Source organism: Odontesthes bonariensis, chromosome 5 (genome assembly GCF_027942865.1).
Source record: "Odontesthes bonariensis isolate fOdoBon6 chromosome 5, fOdoBon6.hap1, whole genome shotgun sequence".
NCBI lineage: Eukaryota > Metazoa > Chordata > Actinopteri > Atheriniformes > Atherinopsidae > Odontesthes > Odontesthes bonariensis.
In genome coordinates, this window is record NC_134510.1 from 19994122 (window position 1) to 20017993 (window position 23872).

Genomic DNA, 23872 nt, shown 5'->3' on the forward strand with positions numbered 1-23872 from the left:
AATTCCTACATCATTTTTTTTCTTTTTCCTCGCTGATGTTTGAATGTAGATGTAGATGTCAAAGTCAAAGTCAAAGTCAAATTTATTTGTATAGCACATTTCATGTACAAAACAATTCAAAGTGCTTTACATAAAATAAAAGCATTGCAGCAGGGAGTGGAAGAAGCATTAAAAATACATAAAAGAATATAGAGAAACAAATAAAATAATTAAAATGAATTTAAAAACAAGCAACAGTCCAGATAAATTAAGATCCCGCACAGATTGCATGCATAGACACATGAGAAAAGAAATGTTTTTAAGCTGGATTTAAAAATGTCTACATTTGGTGAAAGTTTAATCTCCACTGGCAGTTTGTTCCACTTGTTTGCAGCATAACAGCTAAATGCTGCTTCTCCATGTTTAGTCTGGACTCTGGACTGGATCAGCTGACCTGAGTCCTTGGATCTAAGAGCTCTGCTGGGTTTATATTCTCTGAACATATCACAGATGTATTTTGGGCCAAATAGCTACAAAAGTAAACATGGGTTAAACTTTCAAGGTTTGTAGAATCATTCTGTGGCTTTCCTGTGTGGAGCAAAACGAAGGGTCTGAAAACATTCTGTTGGCATGGATTGTATTTTTTCACAAACAGGTTTTTTTTTCACAAGAAGAAGAGGAGAATAACTAAAAGATGAAAACGTAAAGAGTCATTGTGAGAGAAACATAAATAGTCTTGAAAAACAACTTGAACGACAGTCGGGATGTAGCCTGTATCACGTCCTTTGTCAGCGGTGATTGTTTCAGACCTCTGTAGGTTACATGGGGTATTGAGATTGGATAGAAGGTTTTTTAGATTTGTCATGCAAGATTAACTTCAGTCACAGGATCGCAGCACCCTCTCGTGGCTGTATAGTAACCTCCAGTAACCCTTCCTGCCATTTTAGGTCACTATATTAACTGAAAAAAAATGTATGAACTTAAAAAAGTAAAAGAAAAAAGTTTTAGCTTCCCTAAAATTGTGTGTGTAATAGATAAGTAGCCTAATAAACTGTTATGGAGCGTCAGGGTGCTCGTTTGGCAAAGCAGCTGGCCACGGTGTGCAAATAACGTGAGTGCACACTGCGCCCGGGCTTCAATTGGAAGGATTAATCATTACACAGTGACCTCGATTGAGTGGAGAATCTTAAATACAAGTCAACCGGACAATGATATAATGCAGTAATATTTTAGAAACACATACACACACAAATCAAATAAAAAAGTGGTTAAAGACGCTGATTTCCTGTTCGATGGGCGGGAATTGGGAATTATATTTCAAGTCTAGAAAAACAAAGGGAAAAAAACTTCTGACAAGAATCACGGTGAAGTGTTGCTATCTGAGTTGTGCCTGCGTTCACTACAGAGTCTATATATAGTTGTCATAGGTCGCGCTGGTCAGCTGGGACCCTGCAGCAGGACACGCCTCTTGGCTGAATGGAGTGCGCCGTGCGTAAAGCCCGACCTGCTGCGGAGCTAAACTTTCCAAAATATTTGGGATTTGATAAGTATTCAAACTACATTGCTGACTGGTTTATGGTTGACTGAATGCAGCGATGTCTCGAGAGGAAGATCTCATGCGGATCGCCAAAAAACTGGACAAGATGGTGTCTAGAAATAACACGGTGAGACTATATTTTGACACCCACAGGTGGCGCGTTGTCCCGCTGACGCCTCGTGCGACGCCGAAGGCCAGTGAACAGTTCTTGCTAAAATCCGCCGCTTTCCTTCAAGTTTAAGTTGAAATTGCCTTAGGTTTCTTTACACTCGACGTGCTTGGAGTTTCTCCACGAGTGTAATACGAGTCTGACTGTCTTGTAACACGATCAACAGGTGTTTGGTGCGAGTTTGCATGCATTTCCCTCGCAGGACATTTCAGCCCCCAGTATGTGCTGTGGGGGTCAAAGTGTTGACCGTTTTGCCGATAGCTTTTTGCAGATCTACGGCTCTCTGTCATATATATATACATGTGAGCAAAGTGTGCAACAGAAAGTAAACAGCGCGGCCTGTGAGCATAGGTCGTGCTTGTGTTGTGTTTGCCTCTGCAAACGGGACATTGTTTGAATTTTCATGGCGCTTCTGCACAGTAAAAAGGCTGCAAATGCTCATGCACCAGAAAACTTCTAGCAAGTGAACACAACAAGCAGTTATGCAAACGTCTATTTAATCCTTCGTTTGCTGTTTAAAAGAATGCTTTTATTATTTATCTGTTGAGAATGCACAGTTAATACAGAAGTGAAAGCGTTACTGCCCACCAACCAGACTTTAGTTTCTCCTTAAAATGCTCATTTGCATGCTGTCAACTCTGTGTTAAATACTGTTATTACATGTTTCTGATTGCTCACATTCATGAATCACAGGTGAAAAGTAACATAGTTATGTGTGTACAGGAGGGTGCATTGGATCTCCTGAAAGAGCTGAAAGGCTTCAACGTGACACTCAAACTTCTCCAGGTGGGCTCAACAGTACAGTTTTAACATTGTTATTCATCTGAAAATCTCACACCATTGTAGAAAATGACATAAGTGCATGGCAATCAACGCTCGCAATCTTCTTCTTGTGCATTGTTGATTCAGGAAACGAGAATCGGCATGTCTGTGAACGCTATCAGGAAGCACTGCACAGATGAAGAAGTCATTGCCTTGGCAAAGGTCCTCATTAAAGACTGGAAGAGACTTCTGGGTACAGACATTTGTGCGAACCGTTTACAGAGCAGTGAAATGGTTTGTGCAGTAGATGCATTATGAGAGTGTATTGTTTGTTAATATGATCCTCCCCCCACACACATTCTCAGACTCTGGCCGTCCTCACTCTGAGAAAGCAGCTGAAACTAAGAACGGTTTGGACTCCACTAAGACTGCACCAGCTCCAAACGACTCACCCTCTGAGACACACAGCAGGTCAGTTGTTTCACAGCTGTTGCACACAGGCAAAGGTAACATGACACTCAACATAGATCCTGCACATTATGAAATAACGCCCTGTTAGTACCAATCATGTGTGCGACACCTGCTTTCTGTCAAACACAGAAAGGTTAGTATACCATAACATTACACCGGGCATAAAGTTTTTCTAGCAAAATTCATACAGACACTTGATTAGACTAATTTGAGGAGCCATTCATTCGGACAGTTTGTCCACTCTGACAGGAAGTCATTGTGATTTGTAATGTGTCTCTACACGGGGAAAGAAATGCAGCATACAATGTCATGAAACAATATCAGTAGGTTGATTGAAACCTTTATAAGAAACATGTAAGATCTCCCATTTCATCTTTGAAGTTAAAGCCATTGAAATGTGTACAGTGAAGCCTAGTCTCGATGTTATTTGTCTCAGTAAAAGAAGACTGTAATTAGCTTTATTTTCAAGGAAATTTTGAAGGCAGCCAATTACTAAAGACTCATTCACACTGGATTTTATCCCTCTTTGTATAAGGAGGTGAGTTCAATATTACCTCTACTGAGTCCTCTCAGTTATTATGCGATTACCTGATCACTGTTATTTTGAGCCGGCTGAAGTTTGCACACACCTGAAAATCACCTTTATGAAACAACAACTTAACCTAAAAGGAATGTCATGTTGTCTTTTACTATTTTTAGGTTATTTTTACTTGCACTCTAATCACATGTTATGGTTGATAACATTATCAAGTCCAGATGTGGATAGATTTAAAGCCAACCATCAAGACGTCACTGTTGGCAGCCTTTGGTTGGACAGGAAGCAGTAAGTTGTAGAGTGTAATTTACAACAACAAAAAAAAGGAAGTCGGAGGCTCCAATACCACAAATGTAAAATCCAAAGTGATGTGAAATGAAAAATAAAAAGTGAGAAGAACTGCATGAGAAGAACCACACAGCCTCACGTTTTCTAAACCTCTTGAAAAACACTCGGAAAAACAGTTACAGCTCCACAGCCAAACCCAAACTGAGCAACCTTGGGCTCTTCTGATAAGAGACCCTTTGGAGAACAAAAACTCCTGCAGTGTCTTATAACAGTGAGTCAATACTACAGATGTTGTTGAACCTGTTTTAAAATATGTTTAACTGCAGAATGACTGAATTTGATGCAAAAAGAATTGGGGCCAACAAATACTATCTATTTTAGTCATAGCGGCAACAGGCAGTCTCTTCAGTGAATGAGCCATGCTTGGAAACTTAAAGAAAAATAAAAAGTGTGGCATGCTCACTTACACGGACCTCTAGGTTAGAAGAGGTTCATATCGATCTTGTAGTAAATGTTGTCTAAATTGCATTTGGCTCTTTAGTAGAGGTAAAAATGATTCTGTTTTGTTAGTCACAGGAAGCTGGATGTCAAGCCAAAACATGACTCCAATCCTGACTCTGATAAAAACAGAAAGGAGAAACAGTATGAAGACCTTATAAACAAGAAGAGGCATGCAGATGACCTCAGGGATGAAAAGCAGCTTAAGGACCTCCAAAATGAAAAACCCCCTCAAGAAATCAGAGGGGAGAAACAAACTCCTGCGGAAAATCTCAAGGTGGAGCTGGATGGTAAGAAACAGAAGCACGCACAGGACCTGCAGAGTGGCAAACACAAGTCGGACCCAGTCAAGGACGGGTCATTAGAAGATCTGAAAAAGATGAGGCATGTGGAGCAGCTCAAAAAAGAGAAACACCCAGAGGAGCTGAAGAGGCAGACGGATGATGTGAAGAAGGACAAACACGGAGAAGAAATCCGACACGACAGGCCAGTCAGCATGCATCATCGAGACAGGCCGCTGAGTGAACCCCAGAGAGAGAGACCCGCCAGTCTTCACAAACCGCTGTTTGAAAGGTGAGGACACGGTGGCTTGAAAATGATCACAACACCTCACAAAGGTCCAGCAGGGCTTCAGACTGAAATATTTGTTTCAGGCGATCAGTGCTGGACAGCAGTATTCTGTATCCCTCCCGGTTCCCCTCCCCCCCTCGGCCTGCTAAGCCGCCGTTGCCCATCAAACGTCCCGCTTTGGACATGAAAAAAGACAGGTCAGGTCTCTTTGCCTGAGCTGAAGAGCAGGACAGATTGACATGTTGCTGCCGCTAACTGCATGATTTAACAGTTTTATAACTGGACACGTGGCAAAACGGGATACCTGCTGTGCATGGTGCATGCTGTGATGAGTCGCTGCTACATCATCTGCTGCCTCCCTCTCATCTGAACTGTTGTGTCATGTGCGCAGGAAGGATGTTAAAGACTCTTCCTCCCGACACCCTCGCCCTCATGCTCCTCGACCTGCCTCTCCACCGATCAAGCGGCCCGCAGTAGAAGTAAAGAAAGAGAGGTCAGGCGTGCTTTGGTGCATGTTTGTGAAACAAGTTTTAACTGTGTAAAAGGTCAAAGAGAGAGGGAGAGAGATTTAAACCAAAGTTCATTTTCACATCAGGAAAGTTCCCCCGGACCCTAATGCTCCAATAGCTTCTCTTCCTCTCCACCTTCATCCTCCACCTCCAAGGTTAGGCTCTGCATGCCCACCTGCGTTGCATCACAGTGTGACATTTGCTGCCATTACTCACCTTCTTTGTGAAGTGATTCAGCTTAGCTGAGAGGTGTCTTTCCATTTAGAAAAGAGCCTCCTGACCCCAACGCTCCTTTTCCTCCTCTCCCTCTTCACCTTCACCCCCCTCCTCCGCCTCCGAAGCGTCCCTCACTGGATGGGAAAAAGGACAGAGACAGGTCTGGATTAGATGAATTGTCATTTTCACAGTGCATGCAGTCACTGCCTGGAAGAGTCTGGAGAGAAATATTCAGAGGAAAAAAAACCAAAAAAACTCCTATGATTTAATTTGAACTTTCCTTCTCTGCATTGAATCCACATGTTGTTTGCTGCAGCAGAAAGTCCTCTACAGAACTGAAGCCTGCGCCACAGAAAAAGTCTGCAGAGAGTGTGAAGAAAGACAGGTCCGGGATCTGAGAATCACTCTGTTTTTCTCTCGATTATTCTCTTTATATTAATTGTGCACGTTATCAGGAGCCCTTTGGCCACTGGCATGTTGAACTCAAGGTTTTCAGTTATGTTCTGTTGGCATCAAGACTTTCTTCTTTTGCAGGAAAGACTCAGTGGAAAGCAAAGTACCTAAGAAACACTCAGATGACGCCAAGAAAGAAAGGTTGGCAAGCCGAAAGCCTTGCAAACTGCATGTCATACTGAATGTGAGGATTTTGGTGCTTTAACTGCATGACGAGAAGCGGTCATTACGGAATTTACTGGATCAACAGCTGGATTTGGTTCAGAATCACACACAAATGTTTCCTTTTGTCAGGAAAGATTCGTCTGACTCTAAACTGCCTCCTCCCAAAACGCCCAGTGTGGAGGTCAAAAAAGAAAAACACAGGTGTGCAGGACTGTGGAAAGTAGCCTCACTGTACAGCATTAGCCCAAGAAGGTTGCATTTCACAAAATATTATGCTAGTGACGCAGCCTTTTGTCTGTGTTGTTTCAGGAAGGATTCCTGTGACTCAAAGCCTGGTCAGCTTGTGAAACGGCATTCAACTGACTCCAAACCCGACAGGTACGAGTGGCATTCACTTCAAATCTCAACCATACGTGTAAATGAAACAAAAATAAATACACAAATACACCTTATACCCTGGTTTACTGAAAGTGTCTCATTAATTAGACGAGAATCCACTGATTCAAAGAAAAGCAGCCCACCGCCAGTGAAGAAACTAACAGGTGAAAGGTAAATGGAGAACACCAGTGCTGTTAAAGAGTTTTTGGGACGCATCAGTAACATAATTCGCTCTGACTTTGCTTGTAAGGAGAGAGTCTCTGGGCTCCAAGCCTCCTCATCCTGGACCTCCACTGAGGAAGGCTTCTACTGACGGCATTGAAAGGTATTTTACAGAATCCTTTTAATGAGATTCAAGTATTTATTTATTTTTTATTTAATCTAGCTTAATCTAAAACTAGAGTAAGGAAGGCTGTTTGGAGGGCTGGCTGGTGCACTCAGTGGATGGCAAGAACTCAGTAAATGCTAAAAAATAGTTTGTCTTTTAGAATTTTATATTTAAAAAAAAAAAAGAAAAAAGAATTTCTGATATGGATACGAGAATAAATCGCCTGAAGCTTTCTGGTCGTACTTACGTCAGAGCCGTCTGTTCTGAAATCACCCGATGTGTCATTTTCTACAGAAAAGGCAAGACTGAAGCCCCCAGAACTCCCACCACCCCGACCAGCCCGATGTCACCCAGCTTTAGTTCTGCTGGGGGTCCGCTGCCCCCCCACTTGGCCACCGGAGAATCCATTAGAGACAAGTGCATCGAGATGTTGGCTGCTGCCCTGCGCACAGACAGTGAGGCTAAAAAACACTGCAGCAGTTTATACACACTATAACTGACTGCACAGTGGATCTTACACGCAAGTAGCTGCATATGTAGCACACATTTAGATATGTTATGTGTTGTGCTGATTAAAACTTGTTCTGGATTTCACAGACGATTACAAAGATTTTGGAGCAAACTGTGACGGCATGGCAGCAGAGATAGAAGATCATATCCTTCAGATTAGTTAATTTTTCAGGCCTTTGCTGGTTTCACTAATTGTGGACCAAATGGAAAGTATCCTGTTTTGACATATTTTATACGCTGTCAGATGGTGTGCACAGTTGGATGAATTCATCCTTGACTGTGTGATTGCACATATCTACCAGGAGATAAAGGCCACTGATATGAAATACAAGAACAGAGTGCGGAGCCGCATCAGCAACTTGAAGGACCCCAAGAACCCGGGGCTTCGCAAAAATGTCCTTGCGGGCAACATTGAAATGAGCCGCATCGCGACCATGTCTGCAGAGGTACAGAGCGCCACTCACTGTTGGTCTCCTGTGTGATACTCAGAGTAGTTTCACACGCTCTCCTCACTTCACCTCACATGCTCTGCTCTGCTTTCTGGTTGCACCCTCTGTGTTTGTGTTTAGGAAATGGCCAGTGATGAGCTCAAACAGCTGAGGAATGTTCTCACCCAGGAGGCCATCAGGGAGCACCAGATGGCCAAAACTGGTGGGACCACCACAGACCTGCTGCAGTGCGGCAAGTGCAGGAAGAAGAACTGCACCTACAACCAGGTAAACAGCCAGATGCTTAATGTACCAACGCAGAGTACCTGCTAACAAACCCTCATAGGAGAAGCTCTGGTCCGATGTCGTTTGTCTCGATCCCAAAGCGAGTGTTTGAATTAAGCATAAATCTGTGTGTTGTTGCTACTTTGTCCACGTTTCCTCATGACCCGCAGAGCAAAGTAATACCATGTACAACTACAATGCGATTACATATGAGTGTGTGCAAAATTGCAAAGCTGGGTCTGATACTGGAGCAGCCTGCTACTCTAAAGCACCCCCCCCCCCGAGCTGTTTGCTTGAATACTAGTGAATATGGACGACTGGACATGTTACAGAATAGGGGGAATACTGTAAGCTTGAAAAGATGCATAATTAGCTGGCTGTGTGGGACTCCTTCTCCAGCATTCCTGAGTTGTTGTTTTTTTTCTTTGTTTGTTTTTTTCCAATTTTCTACACCACCTGACCATGTGGATAATAGAAGAAACCACTTTAGAATAAAATGAGGGTGTGTGTGATGAAAATCAAGAATCTTCTATGTCACTGCCGCAGGGGCTTCTCATAGCCACTGTATAGATATATTACTAATACTAGTTTTGTGTTTCAGCTTCTTTCAGTTCTTCTGTAGCAGAACCTCTTTTCAGTGTAACCAACCCTTATCGTGTGTGTGTGTGTGTTTCAGGTGCAGACACGTAGTGCTGATGAGCCAATGACAACATTTGTCCTGTGTAATGAGTGTGGAAACCGCTGGAAGGTAGGTATTCACTCTAAACTCTCCCCTTTTGTTCATTTCAACTTTGTTGAAAGATTACAAAAACGTTTTTTTATTCATTCATCTTTCTGTTTGTTTCTAACTTTCAGTTCTGCTGATGCCCTCGAGGTGCCACTTCTTTTTTTTTTTTTTTCTGAGCATCATGAACTGCTTTATTTTCTATGATGGGAGGGAGGGGAGTTTCTGAATTACTGCAGCTGGTGATTTGAAAAGATAATGGTGTTCTAACAATTTTTACTTGAACTTTTGAGATTTCTACGCATGTGCTAGTAACCAAGATTTGCTCCCTGTGGAATGGACGATTGAGTGTGAATGTCATTTTGATGATTGAACTATTAAATCAACCCAGATGTAACTCGTCAATAATTGTCACGGTGCTGTCTTGCAGAGACCCATAATCCATTTAATATGCCATGTCATGTTACAGCTGTTCACTTTGTATATATCTAATTCCAATAAAAACTACACAAATTATCAGCATGGCAGCTTTTAAAACCTTTTTACAGTTATCCTCTTATTGTCCATCCATTTTCTGGAGCCTATCCCAGCTGTCATTGGGTGAGAGTCAGAGTACACCCTTGATGGGTCTCCAGTCCTTCACAGGGCCACACAGAGACAACCAACCATGCACCCTCATGCTCACTTTAGGGTCCAGCAGCCCACCACTCTGTAGCCCATGCCTTTGTCATACAATGGTGAAATCAAAGTATGATTTTTACATACATTATGCTCACTGCGATGTCATGCACAACATTTTTTCACTTATATTTTTACAATTTTTATCAGTTTGTAATTTCCAAGAAAAACTATATTGACAGGGTTCAAAATTACACTCTGGCAAGAAATTTACGGTGGTGTTGCATACACAGTTTGCTAATATTCTAACAGAGTTATGAAGAACATACAACACACAAGGTACGGACTATAGATGTATATATTTCTTATAGCAAGAGTGATGTAATTTATTTTGTCGCACCGCCCAAAACAAACCGTAGATGGCGACAGTACATCAGAACTCAGACCACAGGCTGCATTAGCTACAGAAAATACACATTTAACTTCACAGGTTATCACAAATTACATTGTGAACAATACTTTCATGCTAATTCAAAGTATTCATAGTGCTAACTTTCTTAAAAATAAAAGGGCACATTTAACATTTTAAGATCTCATCCCACACACAAAAGAATAGTTTTACACCAATAATTGACTTTGTTGCTTGGATGGATGCAAATAAAAATGGATCAGTACACAGAGAGTGCCTAAAAGTCTACAACACATGCAAAGCGCATATGCAAGACTGATACACTGTAGATTTTCAGTTTAACTTTTTTGCTGAATGTTTAATGTCATCATTTCAATGAGAGAAATATGCAAATCACAGTTCAAATGATCAGTGAGTGTAATGCTCCCAAATATTTCTTGTGTAAATATTTATGAAAAAAAATTACCTTTCTGAGTGAGTTTTAAATTCACTTTCACCAGTTATTATAGAATGCAGGTTTATGGCCGGCAGACCTGAGTCGCAGATTTGATTTTTAATTGATAAAACATTCTCTTTTGACAGAAAAATGACAGAACTCAAATTGAAATCTCTCATTCACAAAATAATTCAGAATCTTTGTTGTGGTGCCCTCGATTTTTGTTTTAATCACCCTTAGAATATCTCAAAAACTTTCCAGAGCTCCCATTTCTGCACAGGCTAGCTGACTGTCACGGATGAATGAGACACCTGATGGATATGAGCCATCTTTCATTTTGAGCACAGTTATAATAACTGTGCTCAAAATGTCTGTTGGATATAGTTTAGAATGACACACATCTATGTACAGTATATAAGATGCCAAAATTGAAACTATATTAGAACAAATGCTGAGTCAAAGAACACCTTTAGATAAAATAAGTCAATATTAAGTTAAACTGAAACCACCAACTCTGTCAAACCAAACAGGATAGGCCTTAATCAAATTTGTGGGAAAGAACCCAACAGTTTCACTAACTTGATTGTTTGACCATCAGAGAACTTTGATTTGGTTCGAGAACTGGAGATCAGTTAGAAATCACAACGTCAGCGTTTTGTGTCAGAGTGGCCATCTGATGAATTTCAGAAAGCCAAATTTTCTGAAACTCAAATTGTGTGCAGAACTTGCTGAGTGTGGAACTTATTCTGCTTCCACTACTACAAGATAACTAGCTCTGCAGAATTGGTTCTGTGGTCACCAAACACTATTGGCGCACAAAATCTAGAGCCAAACCAGTTTTTAGTTGTTTAGTTGACAGTTTTTAAGTGTTAGGCTCATGAGTTGGTTGAATAGCATTTAACTAAGACTGAGAGCTGAGGAATAAAATGATGTGGAGATTTAGATGGATGTATCAGGGTAAGAAGAGCAGCAGATGAAGTGCTGCAGTCATCATGCTTGGTGCCTCCTACACAAGCATGTGGAGGAAGTGTTATGATCTGGGGTTGCCTCAGTTGGTCAGATGTAGGTGCAGTAACATTATGTAGCCAATAAAATGAGGTCAGCTGAACATATTGAATGAGTTTTTCAGAGATGTTTTCCTCCCTGATGGCACACACTACTACCAAGATGACAATCCCAGTATTATTTGTGCTCCACTTGTGAAAGAGTGGTTAAGAGAGCATGAGACATCATTTGCATACACACTGGCTCCCAAAGGTCCAAAGGGTTCAGACTTGAACCCTATTAATAATCTTTGGGAAATGCTAAAGCCGCTAAAGCTAGTCCAACAAAATATCAGTTTGGGACTTGTTTTAGCCTGACGGAGTATACTCTCTTACGCAGGTGTCATGTTTGCTTGCTTTTGTACCTCTGAAATGACCCATAGCACAAAGCTATTCTTATGTGGCGTGACGTGGCATGCCCGGTAAGTCAAAGACACACAGTCATTTAAACTCCATATAAATGTTTGTCTCCCCTGGGGACATGCCTGCCAGTCTATCCCTGTCCAGTCAGATGACTCAATGTGCTACAAAAGATAACCTAAGAGGTTAAAGTCACTGTCTGTCAGGATGAATTATTTCTCTACAAGCGCAACAATTGGGCATATAGCTCTGTTAGAGTTAGACCGATAATATCTGTAACATCGGACTGTAATATCTCATTTAACTGTGCTTTTTGAAGTATTGTATAATGGCAGGTTAAATCTGCTTTTTCTTATAATCAAACACTTACAAAAGAGATGTAATGATTCTGATGACGTATTCATATCTCTTGTGATCTTGTGCCTGAAAGAGCTCATGGTGATTTTGTTCAAAAAGGCTCACTTCCTTCCTGGTTTGTGGAAGCCTTTTTGGTATGAATTCTTCTCTCTGGTGTTATGAGATTTTAACCTCTGTAACTCATGCAGCCTCGCAATAAATTGAAATAGATGACACTTTGTGAGGAAGCTGGGTCCCCCCATCACAGCCAGGTACAGGTTATTTACTGAGCACTTCAGCCAAGAACTATAAATGTGCTCTGATTAGTATCAAAGTGTGATTGGATTGCTGCTGTCATTTCAGTCTGAATAGAACTTTGAACACAAGGAATAGGTGAGACAAAGCAGATATGATGTAGAAATATGGACAATAAAGATGGAGTTTTCTTAGCACTACAGAAAAAGACTTGATGTTCATCAGACTGGAAAAAGTTCCATGATCACTTCTAAAGAGTTTTAAAAAGTAGAAAATTGCAGACTATCGTTATCCTTTCCAGGAGTGCTCGACCGGTACAGATTCCTTCCAAAGCAACGCGTGTCAAGCTAACTTTGAATCAGCTAAAAGCCTCTCTCATATCAACTAGTGTTAATGTTCATGACATCATATGTTCAAGAGAACAACAACAACAATGTGCATGGAAGGGCTGCAAGAGGTAAGCTACTGCTCACCCAAAAGAACCTTTCATATCTTTCATTTCAGATCGTGACGGAAACATTGAGAGGTAAAGAGAGAAAGCTTTAAAAATGATAACAATGTGTTCCATCTAAAGAACGTTGATCTCAGAAACTATAAAAGGGGACTCGAAGAATTAGTTTCGAGCCTATGAAAAGGTAACAATAAAAGACATATTCTGATGATTTACTGAAGAAAAAGTGGCTTGCACAATTGTAGATTATAAAAACTGATGTGTCAAAATGTAATTATTTTCAATATTGTTATGGATCAAGATAAAGAAAGAGCTAATATTAGGCTTTTAAAATAATAGTGTTCAGTTTCCGACTGGACTGTAGTGGAGAAGTAGTATAAAATAACATGGAAATATGAAAGAAAGCCTCTCAATATTAAGCTCTCCACGCCACTTCACAAAGCAAACTAACGATAAAGGTTACTGGTGATGAAATGAGCCATTTAAAATGTTATATATTTCTTGAACACTGAACTGAACAGCATCGTCTTGAAGTTCTGCTGCATATTGTTGAAAAGCGACTGTCACAGTTTTTTTTTACTCAAGCTTACTCCATATTGCAAATACCCATGATGGCAAAAGCCTCGAGTTTGATGCCTTTTTCTCTCTTTTCTTTTTTGACCTTGCCTTTATAATGCATCTCAGGAGTGCTCGTAATGGAACGTTATCTCCCTGTGAAACTTTTCAATTTGGAATCTGAAATCTATCCAGTTTTATTTTCTTTTATATTTACATTTTGCATTTGTGGCAGTAGATATAGAGTCAGTCAGTTTTAAATAATTCATTGGTTGACTTTGCAAAAAGGCATGTATGTTCAAAGTGCTGAGGAAAGAGAATACGACCGCATGGAGCTTCCTGTCTCATTCTTATGTTCTCTAATAAGCAGACGCTGTTTGCAAATGCTGGCTTTGCTCATGAGTGGTGTGAGGAAATGCATTTGATGTTGAGAGCCATCAGACTGTGGAGGATGTACTATGCCCTTTCCCTTTCCCTTTAAAATGAATTTATTCTATTTATACAATTCAATTTATTCAGAAAAGTCCAAAAGCCAAGCGACCACCGCTGGATCTGGCATATGGAGGCTGAATAATAGCCTGGAGGATAGGGGAAAATTCCTTGTTTGTTTTTCAGGAGGAGCAGCTTTTCCTCTCAGGATGTTTGTGTCAAGGAGCTTTTAAAAGTGACGGCATCGTTCGTCTGTTTTAATCCACTGCGGCTCCGTCACCTGACTTCCTATCATTATCATCACTACTGCTTTAATTTTGGATAAATAGACTGATGCTGCCAGCACATGAAAACGTCAAATTTAATGGTCGTTCTCCTTGAGAAGAGTCAAAGGAATGTTATTCAAGCCGTTCCAGACATGATATGCATGGCTGCTTGATGCTGGGTGAAATGACCTGAAACTAACAGAGGCACTGTGGTGTGTGGAAAGCATTTGAGGACTCAAATCTTGCAAACTAGTTTCTGAAGAGGGGCAAGTTAAAATTAGTTATATTTGCAGAATATTTAGGATGTTTGATATATACATATATAAATATCCACGCAGGACGGGGGAAAAACTTATCAAGCCTTCAGTAAGCTGGGTTGGAAATAGCTTAAATCAGACCAGGAAATAACAGTAAAATCAGATATTATCATGCAATTGCCTCTGACTAATGGCCAGAATGTCATGTCCATTTAGTACAGTCTTCATCAACACTGTCATCGAGTGTTATGGGGCTGAAGCGATTGTCATGGAGATTTTGCACCCCTCTCCTCTGCTGTTGGAGATGATTCAGTGAACACTGTGGAGCTCTGGGAGGGTGAAGAAATTACTGACGTTCCACCATAACAAGAAGAAGGAGCTCGGTAAAAACACTGTGGTTTTTATTTATTCAAAACTTCTACAAAAATAAAAGCATGACAAACAGAAAAGTTGATGCTGCTCGTGCTCTTATCTCACTTCTCACTTGCTGGAGACTTGAGCTGCGAGTTCTTGAGTTTAAATTTCTATGGTGGACTTGAGATGTGTTGAGTAAAAACTTTCTCTTAGATCTATCTGAAACCATGAAGTGTCCTTGTCTCTTTTGCCTTTCAAAACAAAGTGAATGTTCTCGATGTGATGTGGCGGCCAGCTTGTAGCTCCATTTCCACAATCGGATGACACAGCTCGGCTGTAATTAGCCAACAAAGCTGTGATTTGTTTACTGTTTGATTAGAGCCTGGTAACATGTGGGAAAACCCTGTATCTCTCTGCTATTGCTCGGGAACAGGAGACGACTGACTAATGCCACTGCAGATTTTTGGGGTAAGGCTCTTTGCAGCTGTGCAGGATTACAGCTTCAGTGTTTGAAGGAAAACATAAACCTTTTTAAGTTTTGCATAAGGATATGTATATTGTCTTCATGTGCATTTATATTGTACACACACATGTATATATATATGTATATATGTATATGTTATTGTGAAAAGCTTTACACACAAACACGCAAACATTTTTCTCTGTCCTGTTTCTTGTAAATATGTGAGCGTTACAAAGAGAAGTATGCTTATTGTTCTAGCTTTTGCCATAATCATATTATACTACCCAAATATACTTTAGACTGTATGTGGGCTATTGCAAATGGACTAGTATTATTATAACATTTTGATCATTCTTATGACAAATAGAGAACATTTTTATTTATAAAGATGTAACCTCACATGCACTTTAAGAGTAAATCTTGATCGAACATTTACAAAACATGTAATGCATTATAAATATTGTACCTTCTAAGAGGTGTGATTTTCAGTATATGCCAAGTGTACACAAGAATAATCTCTCTTACTGATGCTGTAAGCACATGAAAAGTAGTCAAAATGTGTGCTCGCTTGTTTTTAGTTGAAGAAGTGGATTAACTGCACACCTGAATGAACTTCTTTCTTTGTAAGGAGCACAGCACCAACCCACTTTCTCCACATCAAAGTGTCATCTAATCATCTCAGGTTTAACACCCGATGAGGTGAACCCGATCAATCCTCCATTTTCCATCATCTCATCACCTCTCATCTCCCCATCTATACTGTACGTTATTCCAGTCCTGAACTGCTCCCTGCAATGGTCCTTCTTTAGGTCTAACCCCTCAGCCTGCATCTGACACCTTTGGACAGGTAATATTTGCCCCAAATTCTTCCACAATTCAAAATGATCTTGAAGAAAATGTTTGAATATTTGAAGCGGACAAACAGTGTTATGGCACTGAGCACATAAGATGGAATAAGGCAACAGTGCACAGTTAGAGTAGAGACATAATGTCTCATTTGAATAGGCACACACTGGTAAGTCTGGATAGTACTGTGGCCTTTAGTCAGCCACAAATGTCAGCCACCATTAGAAGCTACGCAAATGAGTGTCGGTCATAAACGGTGAATAGCTGAAACCTTCTGCATGGACAGTGCCGGTCTGAACGGCAGTTTCTCTCCCTGACGCTCCTTCATCCCTCTCTCTCTCCCCTTTAGGCTTAATATCTGTCTGATCCCCTGCTGGCTTGACACCTCTCACTTTTACTGTACTCTACTGGCTGGTTAAGGTCACTGGTTTTTCTTCAGTGCATTGGTTTCAGAGGTGACTAAATTTCAGAGATTTTTTCCTCTTTTTTTAAACCTGGCAACATATACTTATATGGCCAGAATTGCATTGGAACGCTGGATTCTGGACGTCTTTTTTTTGTACAAAATCTTCTGAATAAAATCAGGAAAATCTTTAAAAAAAAAAAAAAAAAAATTTACTCAAAGATCATACCCTATATTAATCAAATTGAGAACTCGTTAAAGCTAGTCACACCATTTCTCAAGAGATACTAAACCTCAAACACTTTCAGCATAGTTTTTTTGGTTCCAGTGTCTCTAAACACTTTAGGACTTTTAAGAACTTAAGCTCTTAAATTTTCTTCACCAGTTAGTGTCCTGAGTGTATGTATGTATGTATGCATAATTTTTTATTGTCCTAGAAATACTTATCTATCATTTTGGTAGGTAGGTTTCAACCGAACCGCAGTCTCCATGCCTGCCAGCTGAGTCCTGACTGTAAAAACAGCATGTGTCACCGAGGTCGACCTCCAGATGGCACAGTGAGAGCAGCAGACCTCAGCGGAGAGCAAAAGACAGAATCACATGAGTGCAATGCTGGGCTCTTTCAAAGTGAATTCATGTGGAGATTAGTTCAGGTTTCCTTGACAACCACATTTTGCCAATTTAAGATTTTTTTTCTCCCACTCATCAGTGAGTTTCTCTTTAATACGATACTTGAAAATCTCTTTTTCCCAGCGAGTGTGAAGGCACTTCTATATCTATTGTCTGCACTCCAATACATTTCTCTGTTTTTTCTATCACCTCATATCATCTGATTTACAAATGTTTAGCCTTTTGACATCCTGAACTCGGTCAGTCCATCTCTCTGTTTTCTGTCGAAGTGGTACCTATAGATAAGCCTGACACACTCATGTCGATGGGATATAAAAATTGACATTTTTCATAATCAGAATAATATTAGAAGGCGATTGGGTGCACAGAAAAGTTATACTTTTTCCAGATTAGGTGCCAATGATCATTATCTTCTTAAGAAGATGGAGCCTGTGTTATCTAATCCCGTAACATCTATATCAAATACTGCATCCTGTCATGGTATCATATTTGAAATGAATAATTTCCACGTGCAGAAATCGGTGCACACCGATTAAAGGCTGTGCCTAGAGTTTCTAAAAGTAGAATGGGAGGCAGAGCCTTCAGTCATCAGGCCCCTGTCTGTGGAACCAGCTGCCAGTATGTGTCCAAGAAGCAGACACCCTCTCTAAATTTAAGATTAGGCTTAAAACTTTCCTTTCTGGCAACGCTTATAGTTAGAGGTGGCTCAGGTGACCCTGAAACACCCCATTGTTATGCTGCCATAGGCCTAGACTGCTGGGGGACCTCTCATAATTTCCTCACTCTGCTCTCTTTTTTCTGGATGTACATATGGCATTATTGTTGTCATTAACTTGTGTTCCTCTTTCTCAGCAGGTATCCCTGGTCTGGTGTTATGGTGCTTGTTGTTTCCTCTTTCCTGTTCCCTCAAACCCCAGCTGGTCGAGGCAGATGGCTGCCCTCCCCGAGTCTGGTTCTGCCAGAGGTTTCTTCCTGTTAAAGGGGAGTTTTTCCTTCACAGTCTCCTTGATGACTGTGAAGGAGCCCTTGATGTTGTGAAGCAACAATCGGAGGTATTAAAATAAGACTTTATGGACCTGGTAAACAAAGTTCGAATCACCAGTACAGAGGTGTTTTTCAGTGGACCTCTACCAACAGTTTGGAAAGGAGATGAGAGATTCAGCAGACTGATGATGCTAAACAGATGGCTCAAAGACATGTGTGCTGCTCATTCAATGAACTTTATTGACAATTTCAACATCTTTTGGGGACGCAGGCACCTCTTTAAGGCAGATGGATTTCACCTTAACAAGTCAGGAGTTCAGTTGCTAAGCTCCAACATTTTTTACTCTCTGCGTCACACACCAGCAGCCCCTATCAAAGACGAGACAGGACAAAACGATCCAAAACGACAGATAGGACAATGCTCTGGTGAGGGCGCTGAGACAAGGACTGACCATGGACAGCAGATCCAGAAAGAACCTGCAACGTCATCATCCTCACCCCAAGATAAGGAGTCTGCAACGTCATCAGCCTCACCCCAAGATAAGGAGTCTTCACCAGCCCTGGCATTCCAACAGGCGGAGTCTCCCCCAGCCCCAGTGGGAAACCCCCAGCCTTCGCCCCCCCGGACCCCACCCAGCCCCCAGCAGTCTCCACTCAGTCTGGACTCCTCACTTCTGGATTTCCCAGACAGGATGAAGAGCTTTCTCAATATTGGAATACAATTGACACCACACCAAAATCCCATTTTCTTCCCCCGTAACATCCCACCTCATCCAGCCCCTCCTATTCCACCACGTCCATCACGTTGGAAACAACCCTCAAACAGAAGTGACCAAGCCCCCCCACCCCCTTTGAATCATCATATCTGTGAGTCTGACTGATATGTGCCGGGTCCAGGCTGTAATACTGATATCAAGAATGCTCTTCCCCAGATAAAGTCAGGGCCCTATGGAGTTCAGACAGCCTTTTCAATCCCTGTGATGACAGGTAACAGAAAAGTGGTCAAACTGGTGAGAAATAAAAAAGGTTCAGTTAAATCTACCAATCTATTGAATATAGTGTGTCAACCCCGAAACACACCAATATCACCTGTTGTCTCCACGAGATTAGCCCTACTCAATATCAGCTCACTTGCCAACAAATCCCTCTTAGCAAATGGCATGATCATGACCTATAATCTAGACTTTTTATTTCTTAGTGAAACATGGCTGACTGAATGTAGCTGTGATACCATTCTCAATGAGGCCGCACCAACAAATTTCAGTTTTATCAATAAGTGTCGAAGTGGTAAGAAGGGCGGGGGAGTTGCCGCCATTTTTAAATCAGTCTTTCAGTGCAAAGAAATTTTACTTGGTGATTTTAGCTCGTTTGAATATCTCTGTTTTTTAGTAAAGGGGGATCCAAAAGTTATCTTCCTAATCATTTATAGACCACCAAGATACCCAGGAACTTTCTTTGATGAGTTTGCTGAACTGCTGTCAGTTATCTGCACTGACTATAACTTTTTCATCATAACAGGGGATTTTAACATTCACATAGACAATAACATGGACACTTATGCCAAAGAACTCTGCTCTCTACTTGACACTTTTGGCCTCCTTCAACATGTGAATGGACCCACACATACTCGAGGCCACACACTGGATCTGGTTATCTCTAAAGGTGTTGACATTTCTTCTGTTGATATCAAGGACTTGGCGCTCTCTGATCATTTCTGTGCGTTCTCTGACTTACAGTTAACTCCAAACATTCAGTTAACCCGTGTGTCTGTTAGAAAAAGGTACATAAATGAGAATACCAGTGCTAAGTTTATGGAAGTTATAGCTATGTCATCAACTGTGAGTGCAGAAACAGTTGATGAACTCTTAGATAACTTTAACTTGAAAATCTCAAATGTCATGGATACTGTTGCACCTGTTAAAAATAAGATGATCTTGAGCAGAAAGCGAACACCATGGAGGAACACTATGATGGTAAAAGCCTTGAAAACAGAATGCAGGAAAGCAGAGCGTAAATGGAGAAAAACTAAACTTCAAATTCACCATGACCTCTACAAACAAAGTCTTTGTAATTTTAACCACGGGTTACTCCGCGCTAGACAGCAACACTTATCTGAAATGATTAATAAGAACATCAACAACACTCGTGCTCTGTTTGCTATGGTTAATAAGCTGACAACCCTCCCAAAACAGATAGTTTCAGAACTCTGTTCCACAGAAAAATGCAATGAATTTGCTTGTTTTTTCAATGAAAAAATCAAATCTATAAGGCTAAATATCAACATAAATCAGCAAAATAATAAAATGACGCAAACCTTAAAACCACCTAGGAATCAATCAACTTTGATGTCAGAATTCAATACAGTTGACCAAAAAACCATAGAAGAAACAGTCCAGCATCTTAAACCATCAACATCCTGTCTAGACACAATGCCATCTGACTTCTTTAAAACTATTGTAAGCTCTGTCCAAACAGATTTGCAGCAAATAATAAACTGCTCACTTCAATCAGGCACGTTTCCTAAACCCTTAAAAGTAGCTGCCATCAAGCCACTCCTAAAAAAGAGAACATTGGACGCTTCCATTTTAACCAACTACAGACCCATCTCAAATCTTCCTTTTATAGCCAAGATTGTTGAGAAAGTGGTTTTTAATCAACTCAGTAACTTCTTGAACTCCAGTGGACTCCTTGACAAATTTCAGTCAGGCTTCCGACCTCACCACAGTACAGAAACGGCTCTTATTAAAGTGTTAAATGACATAAGGTTGAACACTGACTCAGGCAAGGTGTCAGTTCTGGTCCTGTTGGATCTTAGTGCTGCATTTGACACTGTGGATCACAGTATACTGCTGAACAGGTTGGAAACCTGGGCAGGACTCAGCAGGACAGTCCTAGAATGGTTCAGGTCCTACTTGGAGGAGCGGAGTTATTTTGTGACCATTGGAAGTAATCAATCTGATCGAGTGGCTATGACATGTGGAGTTCCTCAGGGGTCAGTTCTTGGACCCCTTCTGTTCACCCTATACATGCTGCCTCTGGGTCAAATTCTGAAGAACTCTAAAGTCAACTACCACAGCTATGCAGATGACACACAGATATATCTCGCACTGTCTCCAGATGACTGCAGTCCTATAGAGTCATTGTGCGACTGTTTAGAGCAAGTCAAAAAGTGGATGAACCAAAATTTCCTTCAGTTAAATCAAGAAAAAACTGAGGTCATTGTGTTTGGCAACAAAGAGAAGAGGTTTGCTGTCAGTAAACATCTTGAGTCACTGTCTCTAGAAACTAAACACCAAGTCCGGAACCTCGGCGTGCTGACTCAGACCTGACCTTCAACAATCATATCAAATCAGTCACCAAATCAGCCTTTTATCAACTTAAGAACATATCCAGAATTAAGGGTTTCATGTCCCAAGAGAAGCTGATTCATGCTTTCATCTCCAGCAGACTCGACTACTGTAACGGTCTTCTGACTGGACTCCCCCAAAAGAGTCTCAAAGAGCTGCAGCTCATTCAGAACGCTGCAGCCCGAGTTTTAACCAGAACAAAGAGATCACATCACATCACCCCAGTTCTCAAGTCTTTATATTGGCTCCCGGTCAGATACAGAATAGATTTTAAAGTTCTGCTACTCGTTTACAAATCACAGGATGGTTTAGGTCCAGAATACATGAATGACATGCTAGCAGAGTATAAACCCAGTAGAGCTCTGAGATCTGCTGACTCAGGTCAGATAGTGGAGCCCAGAGTTCAAACTAGACACGGTGAAGCAGCTTTTAGCTGTTATGCTGCACACAACTGGAACAAACTACCAGCAGAACTGATTTCAGCCCCAACTGTAAGCACTTTTAAATCCAGGTTAAAAACATTTCTCTTTCGGTGTGCTTATGGTGGAGTTTATATTTTTCTTTTTCCCCTCTTCTTTGATTGCTTTAATTTTTGTTCTATTTTTTTTTTTTTTCTTTAAATTTCTTGGTTTTTATGCTGCTTTATGCTGTTCTTTTAAATGCCTTGTCTTTATGTAAAGCACATTGAGTTGCCTGTGGTATGAAATGCGCTATATAAATAAAGATGCCTTGCCTTGCCTTGTGCACGCTCAAGATGGGAGATTGGCTCGAAAAGAAATTTCGGTGCAATCTGTTGGTTTCCTTAGCTTGGCAACTTTTTAAAAATTGGCTTTGTATCTTTGTATGCCTTTAATGATAGGACAGTTGGAGAGAGACAGGAAGCAGAGAGAAGGGGAAGACATGCAGCAAAGGGCCATCTTGACGGTGCAGGACTTGAACCAGGGGCCGCTGCAGCGAGACTGTAGCCTCTGCACATGGGGCAGCTGCTCAACCCACTACGCCACCGACCACCCCTGTATCTATGAGTTTGACGAATTTGGAATTGAAGGAATCGGATTTGATTGGATTATAATTGTATTACAATGGATTGGACTTTAATTGGCTTGAATGGGATTGCATCTTTGAAGTACTCAAAGAGATTTTTCCGCTATACAAATAAAACTGAAATGAATTGAAAAGCCGGAAAAGGGTGGAATGCTCTCTTCGGGTCGGGAATGAGATCCTTCCCCAAGTGGAGGAGTTCAAGTATCTCGGGGTCTTGTTCACGAGTGAGGGACGAATGGAACAGGAGATTAACAGGCGGATCGGTGCGGCGTCTGCAGTGATGCGGGCTCTGCACCGGCCCGTCGTGGTGAAGAAGGAGCTGAGCCAGAAGGCGAAGCTCTCGATTTACCGGTCAATCTATGTTCCTACCCTCACCTATGGTCACGAGCTGTGGGTAGTGACCGAAAGAACGAGATCGCGAATACAAGCGGCCGAAATGAGTTTCCTCCGCAGGGTGGCTGGGCTCTCCCTTAGAGATAGGGTGAGAAGCTCGGTCATCCGGGAGGGGCTCGGAGTAGAACCGCTGCTCCTCCGCATCGAGAGGAGTCAGATGAGGTGGCTCGGGCATCTGGTGAGAATGCCTCCTGGACGCCTCCCCGGTGAGGTGTTCCGGGCCCGTCCCACTGGGAGGAGGCCCCGGGGAAGACCCAGGACACGTTGGAGAGACTATGTCTCTCGGCTGGCCTGGGAACGCCTCGGGGTCCCCCCAGAAGAGCTGGAGGAAGTGGCCGGGGACAGGGACGTCTGGGTCTCTTTGCTCAAGCTGCTGCCCCCGCGACCCGATCCCCGGACCAGCGGAAGATAATGGATGGATGGATGGATGGATGAATTGAAATCCATGAAGGAATGCCTCCAACAGAAGAAATGCATCGTGATGGAATGGCCAAATTCAAGCACAGATTGAGATTATCTAGATATAAAATGGCTCAGCACTAACTTCTTTGGATTTTCCACTGAAGTGGAAATTCATATCACTTTATGAATATGTTAAATATCACCTCAAAAACCTTTTTTTTCTTGTGGTGTGGTTTCAGTACACGACTTTTATCTTTATCTGTAGGCAGGCACTGTTCTAAAGAACATCAAAAGAATGTGTCTTTAGTTGGTTTATTGCTATATTAACCAGTTACATACACAAAAAGGCTGGCTGTGCAGGACGGGTCTCTACTGTGCTGTAGATGCCTCTGATGATGCAAGATTTGAAAAACTTTTTGGCTGGAAATTTCAGATTTCAAAAAATCAACCTGAACCCGTACCATTCTGGGATAAATGTTTCATGAAATATTCATTATTTCTCCCATAACATACTGTTGACTGGAATTCTTCATGGTCATTTTTAAACATGCAGAGTTTGACAGACATCAACATAAGTCCCTCAACATCTGATCAGTAAGCAAACAGAAAATGTAGAAGCATCTCCATCTCCCATCTCCCCGCCATCTGTGGTTATTGTTGCAAAAGTGAGAAAACCGTTTAAAAATGTACTAAATATTGTAGTCAAGTCCTCTTTCACTGTTTTAGCAGGTTTTCACAGATAAACTGGATGATATTCTGCCACTCCTGCAGTTATAATTGCATGTG

At 41.4% G+C, this 23872-nt stretch overlaps 1 protein-coding gene across 6 annotated transcripts; it reads left to right on the forward strand.

Annotated features, from left to right (window-relative positions):
* Nucleotides 1–1428: 1428 nt before the first annotated feature.
* On the forward strand, nucleotides 1429–9325 carry tcea3 (transcription elongation factor A (SII), 3). Of its 6 annotated transcripts, none has more exons than XM_075465190.1 (21): nucleotides 1429–1643; nucleotides 2409–2471; nucleotides 2595–2700; nucleotides 2813–2918; nucleotides 4312–4812; nucleotides 4893–5006; nucleotides 5201–5302; nucleotides 5405–5473; nucleotides 5584–5694; nucleotides 5851–5919; nucleotides 6069–6128; nucleotides 6282–6353; nucleotides 6462–6530; nucleotides 6639–6701; nucleotides 6781–6855; nucleotides 7153–7313; nucleotides 7456–7511; nucleotides 7659–7814; nucleotides 7938–8084; nucleotides 8758–8829; nucleotides 8937–9325. In XM_075465190.1, the coding sequence occupies exons 1-21, from the start codon at nucleotides 1575–1577 to the stop codon at nucleotides 8943–8945; spliced, it is 2250 nt and encodes a 749-aa protein (XP_075321305.1). In that variant the 5' UTR covers nucleotides 1429–1574; the 3' UTR covers nucleotides 8946–9325. The 6 variants fall into 6 exon arrangements, with proteins under 6 accessions (XP_075321305.1, XP_075321306.1, XP_075321307.1 ...); XM_075465191.1 differs by having other exon boundaries at nucleotides 5854–5919; XM_075465192.1 differs by lacking the exon at nucleotides 5405–5473.
* Nucleotides 9326–23872: the final 14547 nt, after the last annotated feature.